Source organism: Pocillopora damicornis, chromosome 5, assembly GCF_964200805.1.
Source record: "Pocillopora damicornis chromosome 5, jaPocDami1.2, whole genome shotgun sequence".
Lineage (NCBI taxonomy): Eukaryota > Metazoa > Cnidaria > Anthozoa > Scleractinia > Pocilloporidae > Pocillopora > Pocillopora damicornis.
Window position 1 is genome coordinate 10,680,403 of NC_142674.1, and position 18,943 is coordinate 10,699,345.

At 37.7% G+C, this 18,943-nt stretch overlaps 2 protein-coding genes across 2 annotated transcripts; one reads left to right on the plus strand and one right to left on the minus strand.

The window, feature by feature from the left end:
• The first annotated feature begins 106 nt into the window (after positions 1–106).
• LOC149045168 (ATP-dependent RNA helicase DDX24-like) lies at positions 107–11,664 on the plus strand. The gene is made up of 16 exons (XM_089208051.1): positions 107–452; positions 2,500–2,683; positions 3,217–3,377; positions 4,042–4,290; positions 5,237–5,347; positions 5,700–5,824; positions 5,992–6,125; positions 6,391–6,512; positions 6,746–6,915; positions 7,410–7,521; positions 8,129–8,246; positions 9,365–9,461; positions 9,753–9,830; positions 10,099–10,163; positions 10,454–10,552; positions 10,980–11,664. The coding sequence occupies exons 1-16, from the start codon at positions 255–257 to the stop codon at positions 11,060–11,062; spliced, it is 2,106 nt and encodes a 701-aa protein (XP_089064177.1). The 5' UTR covers positions 107–254; the 3' UTR covers positions 11,063–11,664.
• Positions 11,665–12,605: 941 nt separating this feature from the next.
• Positions 12,606–14,194, minus strand: LOC113682489 (QRFP-like peptide receptor). Its single transcript, XM_089208046.1, has 2 exons — positions 14,167–14,194; positions 12,606–13,853 (listed from the first exon to the last, which is right to left on the minus strand). The coding sequence occupies exons 1-2, from the start codon at positions 14,192–14,194 to the stop codon at positions 12,736–12,738; spliced, it is 1,146 nt and encodes a 381-aa protein (XP_089064172.1). The 3' UTR covers positions 12,606–12,735.
• Positions 14,195–18,943: the final 4,749 nt, after the last annotated feature.

The window sequence follows — 18,943 nt, forward strand, 5'->3', positions numbered from 1 at the left end:
ACGTTTCACAACGGTTTCAGCTGATTCAGCGAAGAGAGAAAAGATCTGCCATGGTAAATCAGCGCATGACTCCTATCTGAATCACGCGCAGTACAATTTCATATCCAGTCTTTCTCTGGCAAGTAATCTAAAATGGCGGACGACGTGAGAGTGTTTTTATTAACTCTCTAGGGATAAACCAGAACTGTTGCTGTTATTCAAAAGAGCGTTTACATTCAGTTTCTCAGTTAAAGCTCTTTGCTCATTGCTCCATAATGACAGAGAAGAATTCGAAAGGGAAGAAGCGGAAATGGGAACCAGTAGTATTGGACGATCCTTCGTTCTTTGCGGGCGAAATGGATGGATTTGTGTCCCTTGAAGTCATGGAAGATTATGATCTAGAAGAACTAGCAGGAATTGGTACAAGTGGACCAGCTCGGAAGAAGAAAATAAAAGAACGGTCGCTGCAGAAGGTGAATTGCTTAAAGTGCTTTAAAACCTACCGCGTTGTCAAATTCAGAAAATAAGATTCAAGCACGTGGTGAATTACCTTGTAATTGACTTAAGTTTGAGTATGTACATGTAACTGAGAAATTGGAAAAAATATATTCGTATGTCAATTTTTTTGTTTATTTATTTTTTTATCATTACTCACCTTTAATTATTAAATGTAATAAATGGGAGAATTTCCAGCAAATTTTATGGATGAAGTCTACTGTGCATCATCCAATCTTATAAAATACATGTATGTCATAAATGCATGTTTGTGCAGTCTATACTGACACAAAATTGAGGGTTGCCATTACATTCAAATTGGGTTGAATCATTTATGTATCAACCTACCAGAAGTTATATTAAAGTTAACATGGCCACCAGGTGGACAATCAGACATGGTTTGATACTACCCTGGTTTAAAGATTTATTGAATGTAACCAAAGAAGTTAAAATTCATAGACCCAATGTTTTGACACTCCTGTCTTAATGCCTTCATCAGGGGTGATCCAAATGCTGCAACAAGAGGTCCTTTTATACCATCACTAATTAGCTGCTTTTTTTTGTGATGAGGTGTAAATAGGCATCAGGTCGTAAACCTACCCACACAGAGAAATAATTTGCTTTCGATTCTCACCACCCTATTTGCCATAAAAAGTCTGTAGCCAAAACTTTACTCAGGAGGGCTGACTGTTTACCATCTTCACTCAATTCGAAGGCTGAGGAGAGGAAACATATTTCAAATGTCCAAAAGGCAAATGGCCATACAAAGACATTTCTCCATAACTACCAAAAACCAGTTACAACTAGTAGCACGCCTGATGAAAGGGAACCGGTGATTGGTTTTGCAGTTATTCCTGACATTCAGGGTGTTATGGAACCCATTAAGAAAATTTTGAATAGCCACAACATTAAAGTTGCTCAAAAGTTTTCTTAGACTTTGGGGCATATTTTTGCCAAACCTAAGGATCCTGTCACAAAAGAACAACAAACTGATGCCATTTATTCTATTCCTTGCAATGACTGTGACACAGCTTGGTACACGTTTGAAAGAACATCAAAAAGCAGCTTTCTTTTGCAAAAAAGAAAATTCAGCTTTATTGGAGCACACATGCCTAACTAACCATACAACTGGGGGGATAATTCTAAAATTATCACTGCTAATCGGCATTACCACCAGCGCCTTTGTTTGGAAGCCTGGCATATTAACTCCACCTGCGCTCCTTTAATGATGATGGCGGCTTACTTCCTGACACCTATTTACACCTTGTCAGAAAAAAAGGTAGCTAATTAGGGATGGTATAACAGGACCTTTTGTTGCAGTGTTTAGATCACCCCTGATGAAGGCACTAGATAGGAGTGTCAAAATGTTGGGTCTATGAATTGTAACTTCTGCAGTTACATTCATTAAATCTTTAAACCAGAGTCACATCAAACCATGTCCCACCAGAAGTTAATTGGCAGTTAAGTCATCTTGTGATACTGAAAATCTGAATGAACCATCCCATGGCTATGTAAGGTGGAAATGTCCTATTAAAAGTCAAATTTCATGACACTTAATAAATAATCCTCAACCTGTTCCAAGGCAAGGTTGAAAATGTTGTTCAATCAACTCAATTCAACTCAAATGGAATTACTTGACTCCTGGGTTAGATTGGGTGTGTTTGATATCAGAAACAAAACAAACTAAAGATAACTGCTAGTTGTACCTTAAATGAAAAAAAACAAACAAACGAACAAAAAGAAACAACAGCAACAACAACAGTAATACTCTCCACAAGAACTACATGAAAATACATCAAGTCATCAGAATCATTTTGAGAGCAATTTGTCCTTAATTTTTCAAAGACAGCAGACTGCACTGGCCCAAGGGATCATTCATTTTTTCAGTCTTTACACATACATGTAAAATTATTTGTATTTAAGGATACAGGCTTTTTTTTGGTTTTCTCTAAAATTTTGGCTCACAGAAAAAAAAATATATACAAAAAAGCTACACAGTATTCTCCTTTGATTTTATATCTTCAGGATAATCAGGAACAAACAGATACCACACCACTCACACAACTTGAAAAAAGCACAAAGAATGACCAACAGACAAAGGGAAAAAAGAAGAGGAAAAAGAAAAACAAGGCCCAAAGTAAAGCCCAGTCAGAAGAGCAAAACAGAGTAGAAATGGTCACTGACAATAAACTGGAGGAAGATCCTCCAGGTAAGAATTACTTTCTGGAATTATGGATGGGAAATGCACCAAACAAAGTACAATTTTTTACTCCTATGATTGCACATGAAATGTTCAATAAACAAGAGAATCAGGCACATTTTGTGTAGATAATGTTGTGTTGGCAAAGATATAATTTTCTATAAATTATGTAATTTTACCAATAAGTTGGTTATTATTATGATTGTTATTATTTATTAATAAAGTATTCATTGATTTAGATTATGTAACCTTCATTGACATATTTCATATTCAGCCAGGTACAAATAACTCATTGCATATATTGTGGTTCAATTTTATCCTTGGTTCAAATTTTAATTTCCTTTGTTTCAAACTCATTACCATACATTGCAATACCCAAAAAAAAAAAATAAAATAAAATAAAATTTGAGCCAAGGATAAAATTGAACCACAACACATACAACTGTAATAATATGATATTTCCTACCAACACTACAGTATGAGGTTGAGATGCAGTCATTTTTTATAGCTAAATTGTTCATTTTGAATGAAATAAACTGTAGAGTCCATGGCAGATGTGAGTGCTTGGGAAGTCCTTGGTGTTCCCAAAGAAGTTCAGAGAGGACTCAGTGAACAAAGTTTTATTACACCAACCCCTATACAGACTCTCTCCCTTCCACCTGCAATATTCCACCACAGGGACATCATTGGTGCAGCAGAAACAGTGAGTTGAATCAGAGCAGTTGGATTGGTGGAAGTCTCTTTTACTATATCCATTGTTTGTTTACTTGGTTCCACAACTTTTTTAAATAATTATTTTTATTTTTTTTTGAGAGGGAGAGAGAGAGCGGAAAAAATCCTTTTTCAACATGTACATGTATTTACTATGATGTACACCTTGCTCATTTACGTGTAAGAAGACTTTCCCACACATTATAGCAAACAGTTTCTGTTACTTTAGAGCTGGTCTTTGACCTGAATTAATGTCTAAGTACTAAGAGAGTGTTGAATAATTACAAATATGACTTTTGTTAAAGCACTCTTGAGGAGGGCCGTTGAGCTGAAAGTATGTGTATGGTGTACCTCTTGAAAGAACTCAGACTGACAGACTGACAGAATGAAAGTTAAATTTTAATCTCTTAAGAAATAAATTGATAGTTCTTCCCTCCTCTATAGTTGGTTGGCAGAATATTCTTTATGCAAAAATGTGCATTACAATAACATTGCTGTAAGTTTCTTAGTTCTCATATCATATGTTGGATAATGCTCTGAAATTGTCTGTTGAAGTTATGATAAAATCACTTGAGAGAAGTTTTGATTTCACAAATGGCTGGTTTTTAAGGAGGATGTTATTTAAGTGTATTAATTTTAAAATATGTATTTACCAGGGTTCAGGTAAAACTCTAGCCTTTGGGATTCCAATTCTCACCCACATCCTTGGCCAGAAGACCAGTCAAGAAGCAGGAGAAACTACAGAAAATGCTACCAAAAATAATGCTACAGAAGCCACAGAAACTGGTAATGGAACATCCAAGCTCAAGAAACCACTCCTGGCATTGATAATGACACCAACCAGAGAATTGGCTATACAAATAAAAAATCATCTCAAACAGGCTGCAAAACATACATCTTTAGAGGTAAACTTTATGTACTTAAATTGACAATTTGGAAGTTACCTCCACAGTTAGATTCTGTTTTCCATTGTTAGAAACTCAATTATCACTTTATTTTTATTGGCATAAGTCAATTTTGTCTCGATAGCCTTTATTTAATACTATTTTTTTCAGTAGAGCAGAAGGCAAACCTATCTCTTGTTTGGAAAGTGTTTTTTACATTCTCTTTTGGAAACATCAATTTGTAGCCTCAATAAGCTAAAGCAACTTAAATTGACAATTAGTCAGCGCTGACATAAACATAAACTGTACAGGGCGTGTAGTTTTTTTTTCCTGGTGGCCACTTGGCTCTTAAATTTTTCAAAGTGGTAGCCAGTTCGAAAAAAGTTGGTCGCCATTTTTAAAGACAAACAAAACCTATTTTTCTCCGCTGTAAGCGTTCTAGATAGACCCTCCAAAATTATGTTAGGAAAAAGATATTTTACGTGCCACAAAGTGGACACTGGGATGGATGATATACAACGTTCAAGCTCACCTGTTTTGGAAACAAACTTAACGAGGAAGTTTGCTGCGGATTTATCTTTACAAATCTTTTTAACTCATTCGCCAATTTGGCGACTAATTTTCAGGATTCGGTTACCAAAGAGAAAAATTTAATCGTATTGGCGCCTGTATTAGGCGCAATTTCACGCCTTGCTGTATTGTTTTGTGGTATCATATTCTGGGCTGAAATATTTATGTTTTCTTCGCCCCTTCATCAGCAAAGTGTATAAAAACCCTTTTGTTCAGAGAATTACAATCCTACCCCTTATGATGTACCATTTACCCCCTCCCCTCCCCTCCCCTCCCTTGCCACCCCTTCTAGTCCTGTTTCAACGTGTATCTTTTATCAGAGAAATACCCAGCAAGCAAAGTCCCTCAAAATTATTTGAATCAATAAACAATTGAAACTGAAATTTATTTTTCCAAGATTGTTGCTGTGGTTGGAGGAATGGCACCTCAAAAACAACAGAGACTTTTAAACAAGTGTCCTGAGATAATAGTAGCCACCCCGGGAAGACTGTGGGATTTGATTTCCGATGTAAGTACCTCATGTATCATAAGTTGTACTGATTCACTTTCTTTTAGAGCTCTGAAACAGTCGACACACACTTGTACATGTAGGTATGTTTCTCTTGAGATCGGTTGATCTGTGTAGTTTTCAGCATAAAGTTGGATTTCCAATGTCGCGTAAGTTTTTCCGTTCGTAAAACGCCGTAAAAATAATAAGCACAGCTGTAAGCATTTTCCACTGCTATGTAAACATTATTACCTGGCGTGTTTTTCTTTCTTTCTTTTTTTTTTCAATAACCAACAGTCAAATTGGAGTGTATTTTTATCTTTATATCAAATGGATGATTCTAGAGATATCTGCTCGCGGCATTTAATTTCAGGGGGAAGAGCATGTCTGCCGTTTGGAGCACTTGAGATATCTTGTAATTGACGAGGCAGACAGAATGGTGGAGCAAGGCCACTTTCAAGAATTGTCTTCAATATTGGAGCTCGTTCATAGAAAGAGGTACATACCACATCTACATTTATATTAGCAATGGACTTCAATTTCCATTGAAACTTTAATTTTTTCAGACTTCTCTTTCTGAAATGGTTTTGTTGACAGTCAACCTGTAAGCTGAGGTAAATGACTCTCTTTTATAAAATTTTAACTTTAGTGTTTCTTTTTCGCAGTGATAATGATGAAGATGAAGGAACTGCAAAGCGAAGACATCTACAGAAGTTTATTTTCTCTGCAACTTTAACTCTTCCAAAGTCTTTTAAGAGGAAAGGAAAAGAAAAGAAGATCACAAGTGAAGAAGGCTTAGGTAAATCACGGCATATTTGACTCAGAGTAATAGAAGTTAGAGATAGTATCAACGTATTTATCAGCTATTACTGAAGGAATGAAATGATTTAAATTATCCATCATTTAAAACCCAAAAATTTGCGGCTTTATCAAGTGTGTCAAAGTTTTTATTGTGTTTTTTTTGCTTTTGTCTTTGTTATCTAACATCATAGTTAAACATGATTAAGTTGATCGGCTTGTGTTCTTCCGTCAACAGCAATACTCTTTGCATTTTACATTTTTAGTGTCGCTGATGGACAAAGTTGGGCTGCAGAAGAACAGTTGTAAAATTATCGATGTCACTAACAAGAGAGGAACCGTAGAAACCCTGACGGAAGCAAAGATCTCATGTGCAATTGAAGAGAAGGTTTGTAATAGTTGAGCTGACAAGGAAGCGAAACACTTCAAGATCCAGGATACACTTTTTATTACTTTTTATTATTGTTTTGAGCCAAATGCATCTACATGTACACCGCACTGTCTAGGAACATGATCCACGGAGCCACAGAGGTGTACCAAGTGAAATCGAAGGAGAACTACGAAACATACAGTTGTTGTAAAAATCACCTCATTAAGATTTATTTTGAATTTTCTTTCTAGGACCTATATCTCTACTATTTCCTTTCCCGGTACCCAGGCCGTACTTTGGTTTTCTCCAACACCGTGGACTGTGTGAGGAGACTGGGCTCTTTGTTTAGGCTACTGGACTTTGACCCGTGGGTTCTTCACGCCAGCATGCAACAAAGGCAAAGATTAAAGAATTTAGACAGGTCGGGTGAAAACTGATTGAAATGGAAAATACAAAAAACAATGAAACAAACAAAAAGAAGAATAAAAACCAAGAACAAAAAAAAACCACGAAACAAAGGGAAAAAAAAACAGCAAAACAGATCAAAGCAACAATTAGGAACCTAATTTTGTAGATAATGTGCTTTTTCCTGTTGCGTCTTTCACGTTCTTTATTCTGCAACTTGCTTTGCGCAAAACACGAGGCGACACGCGTGTTATGTGGCCTTGGATCAGAATCATCATGATCTTATTACTATTTTTTTTTCATCAAAACAGTGAGTTTAGTTTACGACCTGACTGACCTATTAAACCAATCCTGATTGACAATGGAATTTCCTTTATATATAGACTATAACTGGATCGCCTTGACTGATTAAAACCCGCCCCTCTCCCCCCTCAGAGAATATTTAAAGCTGGATAGGACTTATTTTACACCAGCATGAAATTTTGGCTGATTTTTTTTCTTGCCTGTTAGATTTAAGCAAAGTGCGAGTGGCTTACTTCTGGCTACAGATGTTGCCGCGAGAGGTTTGGACATACCAGCTGTTGAGCATGTAATTCACTATCAAGTCCCGAAGGACCCTGATGTAAGTACGTGTAAGTATGTGTGTACGGTTGGTTAGCTTGTGCAGTTGGTTAGCCTGTGCGGCAGGCGGGAACGGGAGCGATTGCTTTTTGGCGGCAGTGCTTTCATTCTCTGCGAAACTCTACCTTGACAAAAGGCTTTGGGAGGCACGCTGCTTCAACCGACCATGCGTTGACCAAGGTGTGGGCTACAAGTCTCAACTGTAAGAGAAGCTCAACCAGAATGTGGATGGCAAAGTTCGAACGCAGTTGACGTCCGAATTCTTTTTCTAAATTTATGTTATTGTATCTCTTTACTTCTTTTTAAAACTTCATTTTCTAAATCTTTGTTTTGTTTCCGATTTGTGTATATGTGTGAGGTTCACCTACCGAAACCAAAACAATTCATTTCAGTTAATGATTTTTGATTTAGAAAAAAAATTGACTCTGTTCTCCAAATGCAATTTATATGGAAGGATCAGTTTGTTATCGTTTATCGTCCTCAGTTGTATCTCGTTTAACAATGAACTGTTGTGTAATGATGTAACCACAATGTAACTATATAAACTTTAGCGCAACCACCTCATGTGATCCTCCGTTCCTAAATTCTTTCTCTGTGTTCGTTAACAGCTTTACATTCACCGCAGTGGACGGACAGCTAGAGCAAGCAGGGAAGGTCTGAGTGTCGTTCTTGTTGGCCCAGAAGAAATGGGATCACACAAGAAAATTATGAAGGCACTTAATGGAGGTGATGTGTCTTTATTATTTCCAACGTATCTCTTTAACAGTTAAACTCTAAAAGTTTATTTGGAAATCTCTCTCAGTTTAAGGTGCCATTCGTCTAAATTTCCTTTTTAGTTAGATAAATCTTTACGCCTCAACATTAGTATGCATATTTTCCATGCATACTGTTCTTTATATATTTCTTAAGGTGTTGACATGGAGATTTCGTGTAACAATCAAGAGGTTCTTTAGTTGGTGATCATGTCCCCTATTCTCGTGGCTTTAAAGAGAACCTGCAGTTTTAAAACAAATACTGGTAAAAAGGCTCTAAATGTATCAGCTCAAGATATCTGGTCCTTAAAACCATACCTGTAACCTTGTTAATTTTATTTTCCGCTTTCAAAACTGGCCTTCACGGCAAGTTCGAACTACCCGTGTTCGCCATCTTGTTAGGTACGCAAGGCATTTTGGGTTGATGACGTGTAATGGTTACTCCGTTCATTTGTACTTGGGTTATCCTACCTAATGCGTGTAAGGATAGCTTTGTTAACAGGAGAATGATTGGATACCCATTTGATAACAAGGTTAGAGGTTAAGTACCCAATATCTTGTATTTGATACATTTATAACCTTTTTAAAAATATTTACTTGGGGGTGACAGTCGTTAGGAGAAGTTGGAGGCTGGTCACTCTTATGGATCACATGGTTAAGAAAATTTGTCATGGCACGAAGATGATACCCCTCTAGATGATAAATATTTCTTTTAGCCGCAACCAATATTTTAGGAAGAAAAGAAACATCGTAATCGTCTTTAGGAGTTTACTGAGCCCGACTACAATTTAACCCTTTACACCCTTAAAAATCAGTTTGCATTTTCTCCACACCATTTTCCATGAATTTTCTATGGAACTAACAAAGAGAATTTGTTTAACAATCAAGAGTTTCTTTTGGTGGTCGTTCCCTGTATTCTCGTGACCTTTATGTTTGATTCAGGAGTGATGCTGTCAGAAGAAACTAGATGCCAGTCATTAATAGGCGTTTAAGGGTTAACTTACAGTCTCTCGTGTCATTCGTTTGTTTCTTTCATTTTTTTGTTCATATTTGTTTTCTTGATTTTATTCTTTTTAAAATTTTGTGTTGCAGGAAACGAGCTAGACTCCTTTCCAGTTGATGTGTCTTTTATGTCCTCCATTAGGAAAAGAATTTCTCTCGCCAAGCAAATTGACAAAGAAGAACACAAGTAGGTGAAGATGAAAAAAAAAAAAAGAAAGAAAGGAAAAGAGAAATATGGCAATTATCTTTTGGTTAGCTCTTCGTTTTTTGTTTTGTTTGTTTGTCTTTTCGCGTAAGAAAAAGGCCCAAATTGATAATCGAGCTCGACAGCTCAGCATTTTTCGCACAAAGAATTGTTCACGCAGTTACGGATGTTCTCTCCTTCATTCTCAATTCCTTCCAACCCTCCCCCCCCTCCCCTCCCTTTCTCTTTGTCTAAACTCCCCCTTTAATGAAAGCCATCGAACCATATTCACAGATTTAGGCGCAAAAAGTCAAGTAATGACTGGATACTTGCCTCTGCCAAAGCTATGGACATTGAAGTTGACGAAGATTTGTATCTTTTTCGATGAGATGATTCATTCATTTACATGCACATTCTCGATCATTACGCTCCTGTGTGCTATCACGTGGTCAGGGACTAACTAGACTAGTAGCTTCAACATCAGTCTTAGGTGGTTTGGGCTTGAACGCATTTATTGTCAGAAACATTTCAACGGAACGGGCGGAACTGGTGTTCTGGAACTTTACTGCCTTGAAGGTTTGATGTCACATTTTGTAAACTGTCCTGTTCAGTTTATTTTCCTTAAAAGAGTTTTTTACAGACTGGAAGATCTCGGAGATCAGGGAGAAAAGAAAGAGCGACAAGTTAAGCTGAAGCAATTGAAAGGTAATCAACCTTTAGTTAAGGCAGACAATGGTTGTACTGACAGTCCCACCAAAAATAATGGATCTTGCAGGCTAATATCTCAGTGCAATCAAAATGGGTTACATTTGGCTTGTAGTAGTAGGGTGGGGTGTGGATTATTGTTCCCATGGTTCTTACGTTTGAGTTCTATGTGAAAGGGAAGTATGTAAAGGTAGGTGTGGGTTAGCGTTAGCTTAGGTTGAGTCAAGTGCTCCTTTCATTCATTGGTAAAACTTTTATACAATCTATATCTGTGCCGTTTTATTTTACAGCGGAACTTACTGGTTTGCTGAAGACACCTCTGATTCCTGCTGGTTTTAGTGGAAAGTACCCGACTAAAACTGGATCCCTTATAATGCCAGGGATCAAAGGTATTAAGTGAATAGAGAAACAAGAGTATTTTGAGGGACAAAATGATGTGTTGCTAAACACATCGTTTTGTGATCTTTAGTGAAGAGTATTGTTAATGATTTAAGAGACTTAGTGTCAACTGGGCAACCTTAGAAAGAAAAAAATAAGAAAAATAGCGGAGGAATTTAAATGAAGTCAAAATTACCTCAAGGGGACAAAAGTTTTTCACTAGTGAAATAGAAGAAAAGTTTTTAGGCTAGGCACCTTTTTTTCTTCTTTCCTTTTCTTTTCCTTTATGTTACTGTTTTGTTTGTTTGTTAGTTTGTCTTTTATCTTCTCTCGTCCTGCTGCCATCCGCTGGTTTTCTTGTCCTTTAAGTAAATGCTTTTTTCTTTTCCTCGTTATGTGCCAACTGTCTAAATGTTCGTTTTATTTTGGTATACACAGCCGAAACGAATTTGGAAGATAATGAAAAAGTGGCTGTTGAAGATGTAAGAAGAAAGAAAAGAAACAAGAAAAGCAAAACGTAACTTGCATTCTTCAAACGAGGTCGACAACTGATCGTGAAAGAAGAAGGGAGATTAAAAAACACGAAATGGAGAAAGATTCTTACTTGTAACAACTGGACTGGAAGAGAAAGAGTTCATTTGAGCAAGGTTGACTAGTCAGTGGTAGAATAAACTAAAATTTCGTCTTAAAGTCTTTGACCCCGATGCTATATGGATGCAATGTAACTTGAAGCAATGGCGTTCATACATCTTCGGGACACCACCCTTCAGACTCGCGGTATAATACGACTGGACAAAGCAACTAGTCACAGTCTGACAACACATGTCCACTTTGCGCATTTTCTTGATTTGTGATTTGAATTGATTTACAGATGTTTTGTTCTTTACTCAGTGGCCCGAATTTAAAAGTTAGGATTGTTTCAGTCACATATTGCCGTTGGTCATATGAAGATTTCAAGAATGGGTCGGAAAGGAACTGATAATGCTGTTTTAAAGGGAAATTATTTTTCACATGCTTGACAAATGTTGTCCGCAAACCTTTCGCTAGTTCATATATATAAAAAATTTTAAAAAAATATGTAGATGTGTAGTAAGAAGGAGATTCAGTAAAAGCCGGTCTACCGCCGTTTGTTGAGCAGGGTCTCGTGTTTAGGTTTCATCTTACGCCTTTTCTGGCACATTTGCTCATTACATCATCGGCAGCTACTTAAATGTACTGAGACCCCAGAATGTGAGAGAAATCGTTGGAAGGCTGTGCTAAGATTTTAATATTAAGAGGGCTAAACTACACGTAGGTGTGCATGACGTTACTTGAGGAGACGTGAAGAATAACCCTTTTCCAATAAATAAGTCATTTGCTGAGAATTCACTCTAAGACTCGTTCACACTAAACTTCCCTTGAATATTTGCCGTTTAGTTTATGCGTGAATGTTGTTTTGGTATCAATGCTATGAGAATATGTGTGAAATTGGGTGAAATTGGCGATTTGACGTGAGTACGCGCAGGGCTTAGTCGTATGTGAAATCTGATGACCCGATTCTACCTTGTCTCTCTCGGTCCTGATGACCGATCAACATCCCAAACTGTAAGCCATGACTGGTGTGGTTAGGTGGCTTCATTTGTGATCTTAATTCCATTAGGACAAACTAATCCACATAGCACCAGTTTTAACATATGGCTCGGTCTACACTGTACGCTTTTATGAGCCGTGATGCTGTGCTGCATTGCCTTCCTTCCTTACGAGCTATTTCATTTCGAACGCAGTTTGCATTGTCACGGTAAAGTGAATCTTTTTGTGTTGTTTTTTTTTTTTTGTTTTGTTTCTTTTGAAGGCTCTACTTCCTCCACTCTGTCGAGTGCGGGCCAGATCTCAATTCCCAGACAGATGCCGGGTATCGCTAAGGTTTTTTATGACATGATTGACAAACGGCATCCGAAATGAAAAGAAAAGTGCGAAAATGAGAGGCAACTAGATCTCTACACAATTCTTCATTTTAACACTTGCACATCAAGGCGGTAAAAATCTACATTTTCTATGATAATGATTATATTTTATATTATTATATGTATTACACCATTATGCGAGCCAAATGCAGCATGGAGACAAAACAGGTTAAGTCAACCCTTAATTTAGTGGATCACGTTCTGCAGAGTCGTAATCCATCGAGCTGAATTCAATTACTTTGGCCTGCTGGTCACTGGACTTGTAATGAGCTTGCAAATGTTACAACTTGAATATAATAAAACCTATGAAGAGTTAACAATAATCCCCACACAGAACTTTCAAACTGGTAATGTTCTCTTACTTGGACAATCGGGTCTCTGATAGGCAGTCTAGTTACACTTCTTACGCTCTCATTATTCTTGCTGGCAAATGAGATTCTCGATAATGGATAAGTTATCATTCTCTTAAATGCGGCACGGAATTTCTTCTTAAGGTATATCAGGAGCCACGGGTTAACAATGCTGTTTGCATGTCCACACCAATAGCATAACAGCATAAAATAATATGGCAGCGATTTCCGCACACTGAAGTCAATGGCCAAAATCATATGATACGCATGCGCTGGAAGCCAGCAAAGTGCAAAGGCAACAACGACAGCGATCGACATATGAATAACTTGACGCTTGGTAGCATGGGCCCGAGTTCTTGCGTGATTGTTGATGGCAATGCCCAGCAGTTTGTGCTTGTGCAGTGTGTGACAGACGTGTACATAGAGAATGCACATGGTAACTAGGGGCAACAAGTAGATGGTGACTACGATGTAAAGAAAGATACCTCTCGAAGCTTCTTGAGTCTCGCCAAACTGAGTAAACTTAAATTCTATCCTGGAGTTCTTAACTTTGATTGTAATCAACCATGGAGTCATCAGACACATTGAAGTGATCCAAATTGTGGGAACCAAGATCTTTTTGTTCCTAAATCGAGGGAACTTTTGCATGGGAAGGTCAATCCCGAAGAAGAAATCAAAAGCCACGGCTGTTAAAGAGAAGACGGACGCTGTGACCGCCACGAAGAAAACAAACATGATGAGCTTGGCAAGTAATTCACCAAATGTTCCATCGATCCACAGATTGTCCAAAATGATTAGTTCCATCGACTGAGGCATGACAACAGCTGTTACGAGTAGGTCGGCCACAGCGAGGTTGACGTACATGAAGCTTGCTAATCTTCTTGTTTCTGGCCTCTTGTACAGAATATAGATCACCAAAATGTTTCCAACTAAGGCCATTGAAATGATTGCAGTGTATAAGATGGCGAAGGTGAGTTTAATTCTTAATGGATACGAGAATGGAGGCTGCGCCGTGGAGCCTGAAAGAGAATGAAGTGCCATGGTTAAAGCAAAAATAGAGGAAATAGGTCTGCAACGCGCGCGTACACCGAAAGGCGACATAGATAGTGACAGTATGCAATAATAATTATCGGAAAACATCCATTAAACCCAGGCTTTCTCCATCATTGAAGAGTGCATCACTTCTGTCATAAGGGGATATGCACTTAATTGATGGAAAATGTCAAAGCTGTTTGTGCTTTGTGTTTTCACAAGAATTGCAGCAGCAACAATGGTAGCGTCAGCTATTTTTAGGACACTTCCAGGCGCCATTTGTGAAGGTGGCTTTCCTACCGTTATCAGCCTGCGAGGACGTCAACATTTTTGGATCTGTAGCTTCCTAGTCTCTATTGTTTGAAGAAGTCAGCATAAAATATCTGAATACTTGGTTGACGGGATAACCTCAGCTCTAAAAAAGCTGAGTCTTTATTTCACGCAACGTTGTTCTTTGAATATTGGGTCTGCCAGGAAAAAAGTGAATTTCAGGTTATCATTGTCAAAATTACAAAAAATCTAGATGTGTAGCACAAAACGGCGCAGTTCAGCCAGCTTGCTTAACAGCCTCTTTCATTTTCCTTTTTTTTTTGTTGTTTGTTTTTGTCTTGTTTTGTTTTTGTTTTTTACTAAAAAATTGATGTTCGATAAAACCTACAAAAAGATTGGCGTAGCTGGGTCCCATTTTAGTATTCATGGCCACGCCATTAGTTTGTTTGTAGTAGCTACCACCAAATGAAAAGCAATTGAGTGTGAGTACTAGTTCGGCCAGACGGAGTAGTGTTTCAGAACTAGGTTTCTTAACGGTGCGTTTATCGAAAAAATGTTTGAGGGCCCGGAGACCTTCGTCATTGGGAATGACAGTGTAAAGAGATGTTATATCCATGGTGAAAATAAGTTTGTTTTGGTCGAGGAAACTAAAGTCACGAAAAATTTCAAGTGCGTGTTGGCTATCCTTAATGTAAGATGGTAAAGTTTTGACGATAGGTGCCATAACTTTGTCTAAATAGCTGGAAATAAGTTCAGTGGGACAACTGCAGGCAGAGACGATGGGTCGACCTGGGTTGTTAGGTTTGTGGATTTTAGGTAAAAAGTAAATACACGAAGTTCTAGGAGTGGTAATGAGGACCCAGCTACGCCAGTCTTTTTGTAGGTTTTATCGAACATCAATTTTTTAGCCAATACCACGGCCCAAAACCTGAACTCTACGGCCGCTACATTGACGATTGCATCGGCGCTACCTCCTCTACCAAAGAGGAGCTCACTCAATTTATAACCGCCGTCAATTCCTTTCATCCGGCTCTTAAATATACCTGGCAAATTTCCGACACTTCTTTGGCTTTTCTAGACATCAAAATTTCAATTGAAGGCAACGGCTTATGTACTAGTGTTTACTACAAACCTACAGATTCACATAGTTACTTGTTGTATTCATCCTCACATCCATCACACGTCAAGAACTCCATACCTTTTTCACAATTTCTCAGACTTCGTCGTTTATGTAGTGACGACTCTGATTTTTCCGAAAAATCAGAAGCAATGTGCCAGTTTTTCGATAAACGTGGCTATCCTGTTTCTGTCGTTCAAGCGGGCCACCACCGTGCCCAACAAATCGATCGACAGGCAGCACTACAAACGGCCGAGAAGGAGAACACTGAACGCATTCCATTTACTCTTACATTTCACCCTCACAACCACGCAGTTAAATCTATCATTCTTAAAAATTTTAAATTACTCCAAAACGATTCAGAGACTGGAAATATCTTTTCGCAACCCCCACTTATTTCATTCAAACGTGACAAAAACATAGGCAACTTTTTAGTCAGGAGTTCATTTCAAACCAATGACCAATCTGGAACTTTTAAATGCGCTCGCTCACGATGCAAAACTTGTCCTTTCATTCATAACGTAGAGAAAATATCGGGACCCAAAAGATCCATTAAGATCATTGATCACTTTACGTGTGCCTCCGCCAATATTATTTACTGCATAACTTGCACTTATTGCAATAAGTTATACATCGGCGAAACAGGAAGACGACTGGGTGACCGATTCCGAGAACACCTTCGCGATGTGGAAAGAAATGACAAGGACGCATCCAAACCAGTCGCTAGACACTTTAATCTTCCTTATCATTCTAAACAGCATATGGCAGTTTGCGGCTTTTCCTTACATCTAGGCAGTTCGGATAGCCGTAAAACACTAGAACAAAAATTTATATTCCAAATTGGCACCCTTAATCCCCACGGAATCAACGAGCGCTTTTCATTCAACTAATTTATTCCTGTTTTCTCGTCACCATATTCCCACCAATGGCGTAGCTCCACTTTCTACATATAAATCCACACACAACCCACAATTCCTCTAATCGCTCTGACGAAGGGCTAACACTCGAAACGTCAGCTTTTTTACCCTTTACGGTGGCTAATTTACGTTTTCAACTCAGTTGTTAACACTAAATTACCTGCTAAAATTGTGTCAATCGGTTATTTCGATCATGAGGGGAAAAATCTGAGATTCGAGCTCAGTTAAAGAAATGAAAATAGAAAATAAAAACTTAGCTAAGAAACCTTACTCCTAGGAAAGGTATTTGCCACCCAAATTATCGAATGATGGAAGCGCAAATTTTGTGTCAACCTTTTTTTCGTCATCTAAGCTATTTTGAAAGATGGTTTCGGCGGATTTATCGCATAACGAGAGAAAAAGATGATGAAAATCACCTGGGCAATAAAAATAATTAAAAAATAATCAAATTGACAAATAAAACACAATGCTTTAGCTTCCCTTGTGCTATTGAAAACCCAGTTTGACGTGGTGAAATTCGTTCCTTAAAAGAGAAAACTAAGATTTGTAACTGCTTCCGTTGAAGCTAGGTGTTATCGCTTCCGAGAAAAGCTGCGAAATATTTTCTGGTTAGGTTGACGATCCATGATTAGTTCTTTTTAGACAGAAAATTACAGTTAGCGTTTCAGTTCAAGATAAGACCCCGCGTGATCAAGATCGTTTTTGAATAGAAGACAAGTTAGACTGTAATCCTCGATAAAGTAATCAAGACCCGCGAACGTTGGTAAGCAATAACTTGTTTTGTGATTATGTTATCTAGCTCGTAGTCGTTACTCAAAGCGAAATTTATCGCTCGTTTTTACTTTTCTTTTGGTTCCTTTAACTGCCACGTGCTGGTTTCCAAAATCGAAATTATTCTTAAGCTATGATCACAATACTTAGGTGATTTCTTTACGTAATAATTTCAGTTGACCGCTTCGATATAATAACGCCCCAAGGAATAGGAAAAGGAATAAAGAAAGAAAAGATCCTATTTGGTTTGGTGTTTATCGCATGCGCGTGTATCAACCCGGGAATCGAGTTTGCAACTCTAGCTTGAAAAGAAACATTTACAAGATTGACTAAAGAAAAAATGGGAAAGTGGTTTTCCACCTTCAAAGATATATTGATTCAATTATAATCCCGTAGATGCAAGAGTTCGCATTCCACGTTTACATCTCGTCCCTTTGGCTGCTAACATGGCTAAAGCATGATAACTTAATTACAACGACGTTTGCCCGTAGAGGGCTTCAAATAACAGAAAGAATCTCAAAAAGACGCCGTGTATTTCCAGTCAGAGGACAATCATGAAAGAATAATAGCCAAAAGAGGAAAAGTTTTAAGAAATTACGGGTTCAAACACGAGTTGAAAATGACTTTTCTTTTTAATTTTTACGCGAAACAGAGGAGGTTGAAACGTTAAGGAAAAGATGGTGGGGCAAGCAGTCATACCTGGCAACTTCAAGAGAAGATATAAGCAAAGCCCATACGATTCTGGCGTCTTGATTTACTAACTCATTGTTATCAGGTGTACAGTCTCCAATCGACTGCTGATGTCTAAACTCGAAGTAGTTAAAATTATCACTCACGCTCAAAAGAGTATAATTTCAATTGATGCCGACATCGTGTTAAACGATAAAAATAGAACTATATTTAATCTGAAATACTGCAAGGGTTTCCATATATGGGTGTTAGGAAAAAGAATGGAAATATTATATTACTTTAAGCCATTCGATACAAAAATTATAATAAGACGGGTTGATTATTTCTTATTCCTTTTGGCGATCTCATCTAAGTACAATTTCTTTCACCTTTTTTCTTATTGCGGTTGTGAATTTGGTACGGAAACGGCTGCTCCGTTTCTACGGTGATTAGATCTTGTTGTACTATTTTGTGATAAGCTATGTTTTTAATTATGTCAATTTTCTAGTTGTAAATCTCTCTGGTAAAAGTTAACCTCGCACAGGAATTCCTGGAAACTCCTGCTTCTTATACTATTGATTACTTTCAGACTGGTTTTTTTTTCTTTAAGTCAAATTCACGATTCCAGAATATTTCTCAAATTTTAAGTTAACACCTTCAACACCTCTTTTTAAAAAAGGTGATTCTGATTGTAAATAGCTTATGCTTTTTCATCTCCGCACTGAATTTGTAATTATATAACTTATGCGAATAGCACGTAGTTTTCTTAGGGGCGGTACCTTGGGTACGCCCCTTCTTCTCCAAATTTTCTGTTTACTCTGTTGTTATATAACAATCCTCTAAGGCTATTTTCTCGTAAACTATCTTTTCAAGCGTAATTTCAATTCTGCCAATAGGTTAATTATAATTTTTATATTATCAATCTTGCCTTCGTTCTGGCCGGTCTTAACCCTAATATTAAGAAATTTAAGGTAGAAGATCATTTTTTGATTGCGTAAACAATTTGAAGGTGCATACTTAGTATGCAGGAACTTTCGTAAGTACTCTAACGTGATTCACTGGTTGAAACGGAGCGATCGCGATGTAAGAAGTGTTATCTTTGGTGTCACCTTTATAAGGTGATGCACAGCATCTTTCAATCAGAGAATATAGCCAAGTAGAACAGTGTGGACTTATGTCGAAAGAAATAAGTTGAACTGTGGTGAATAAGATCAATACTGGGCTGGTTCCCGAGAGTAAGAATTGTACTAAGAGTTCAACCAGTAATAAAGGAAATTCAACTGGGTGTTAGAGAGTAATTCTTCTAACAATCGTGCACTGTCTCTGAAGAAGA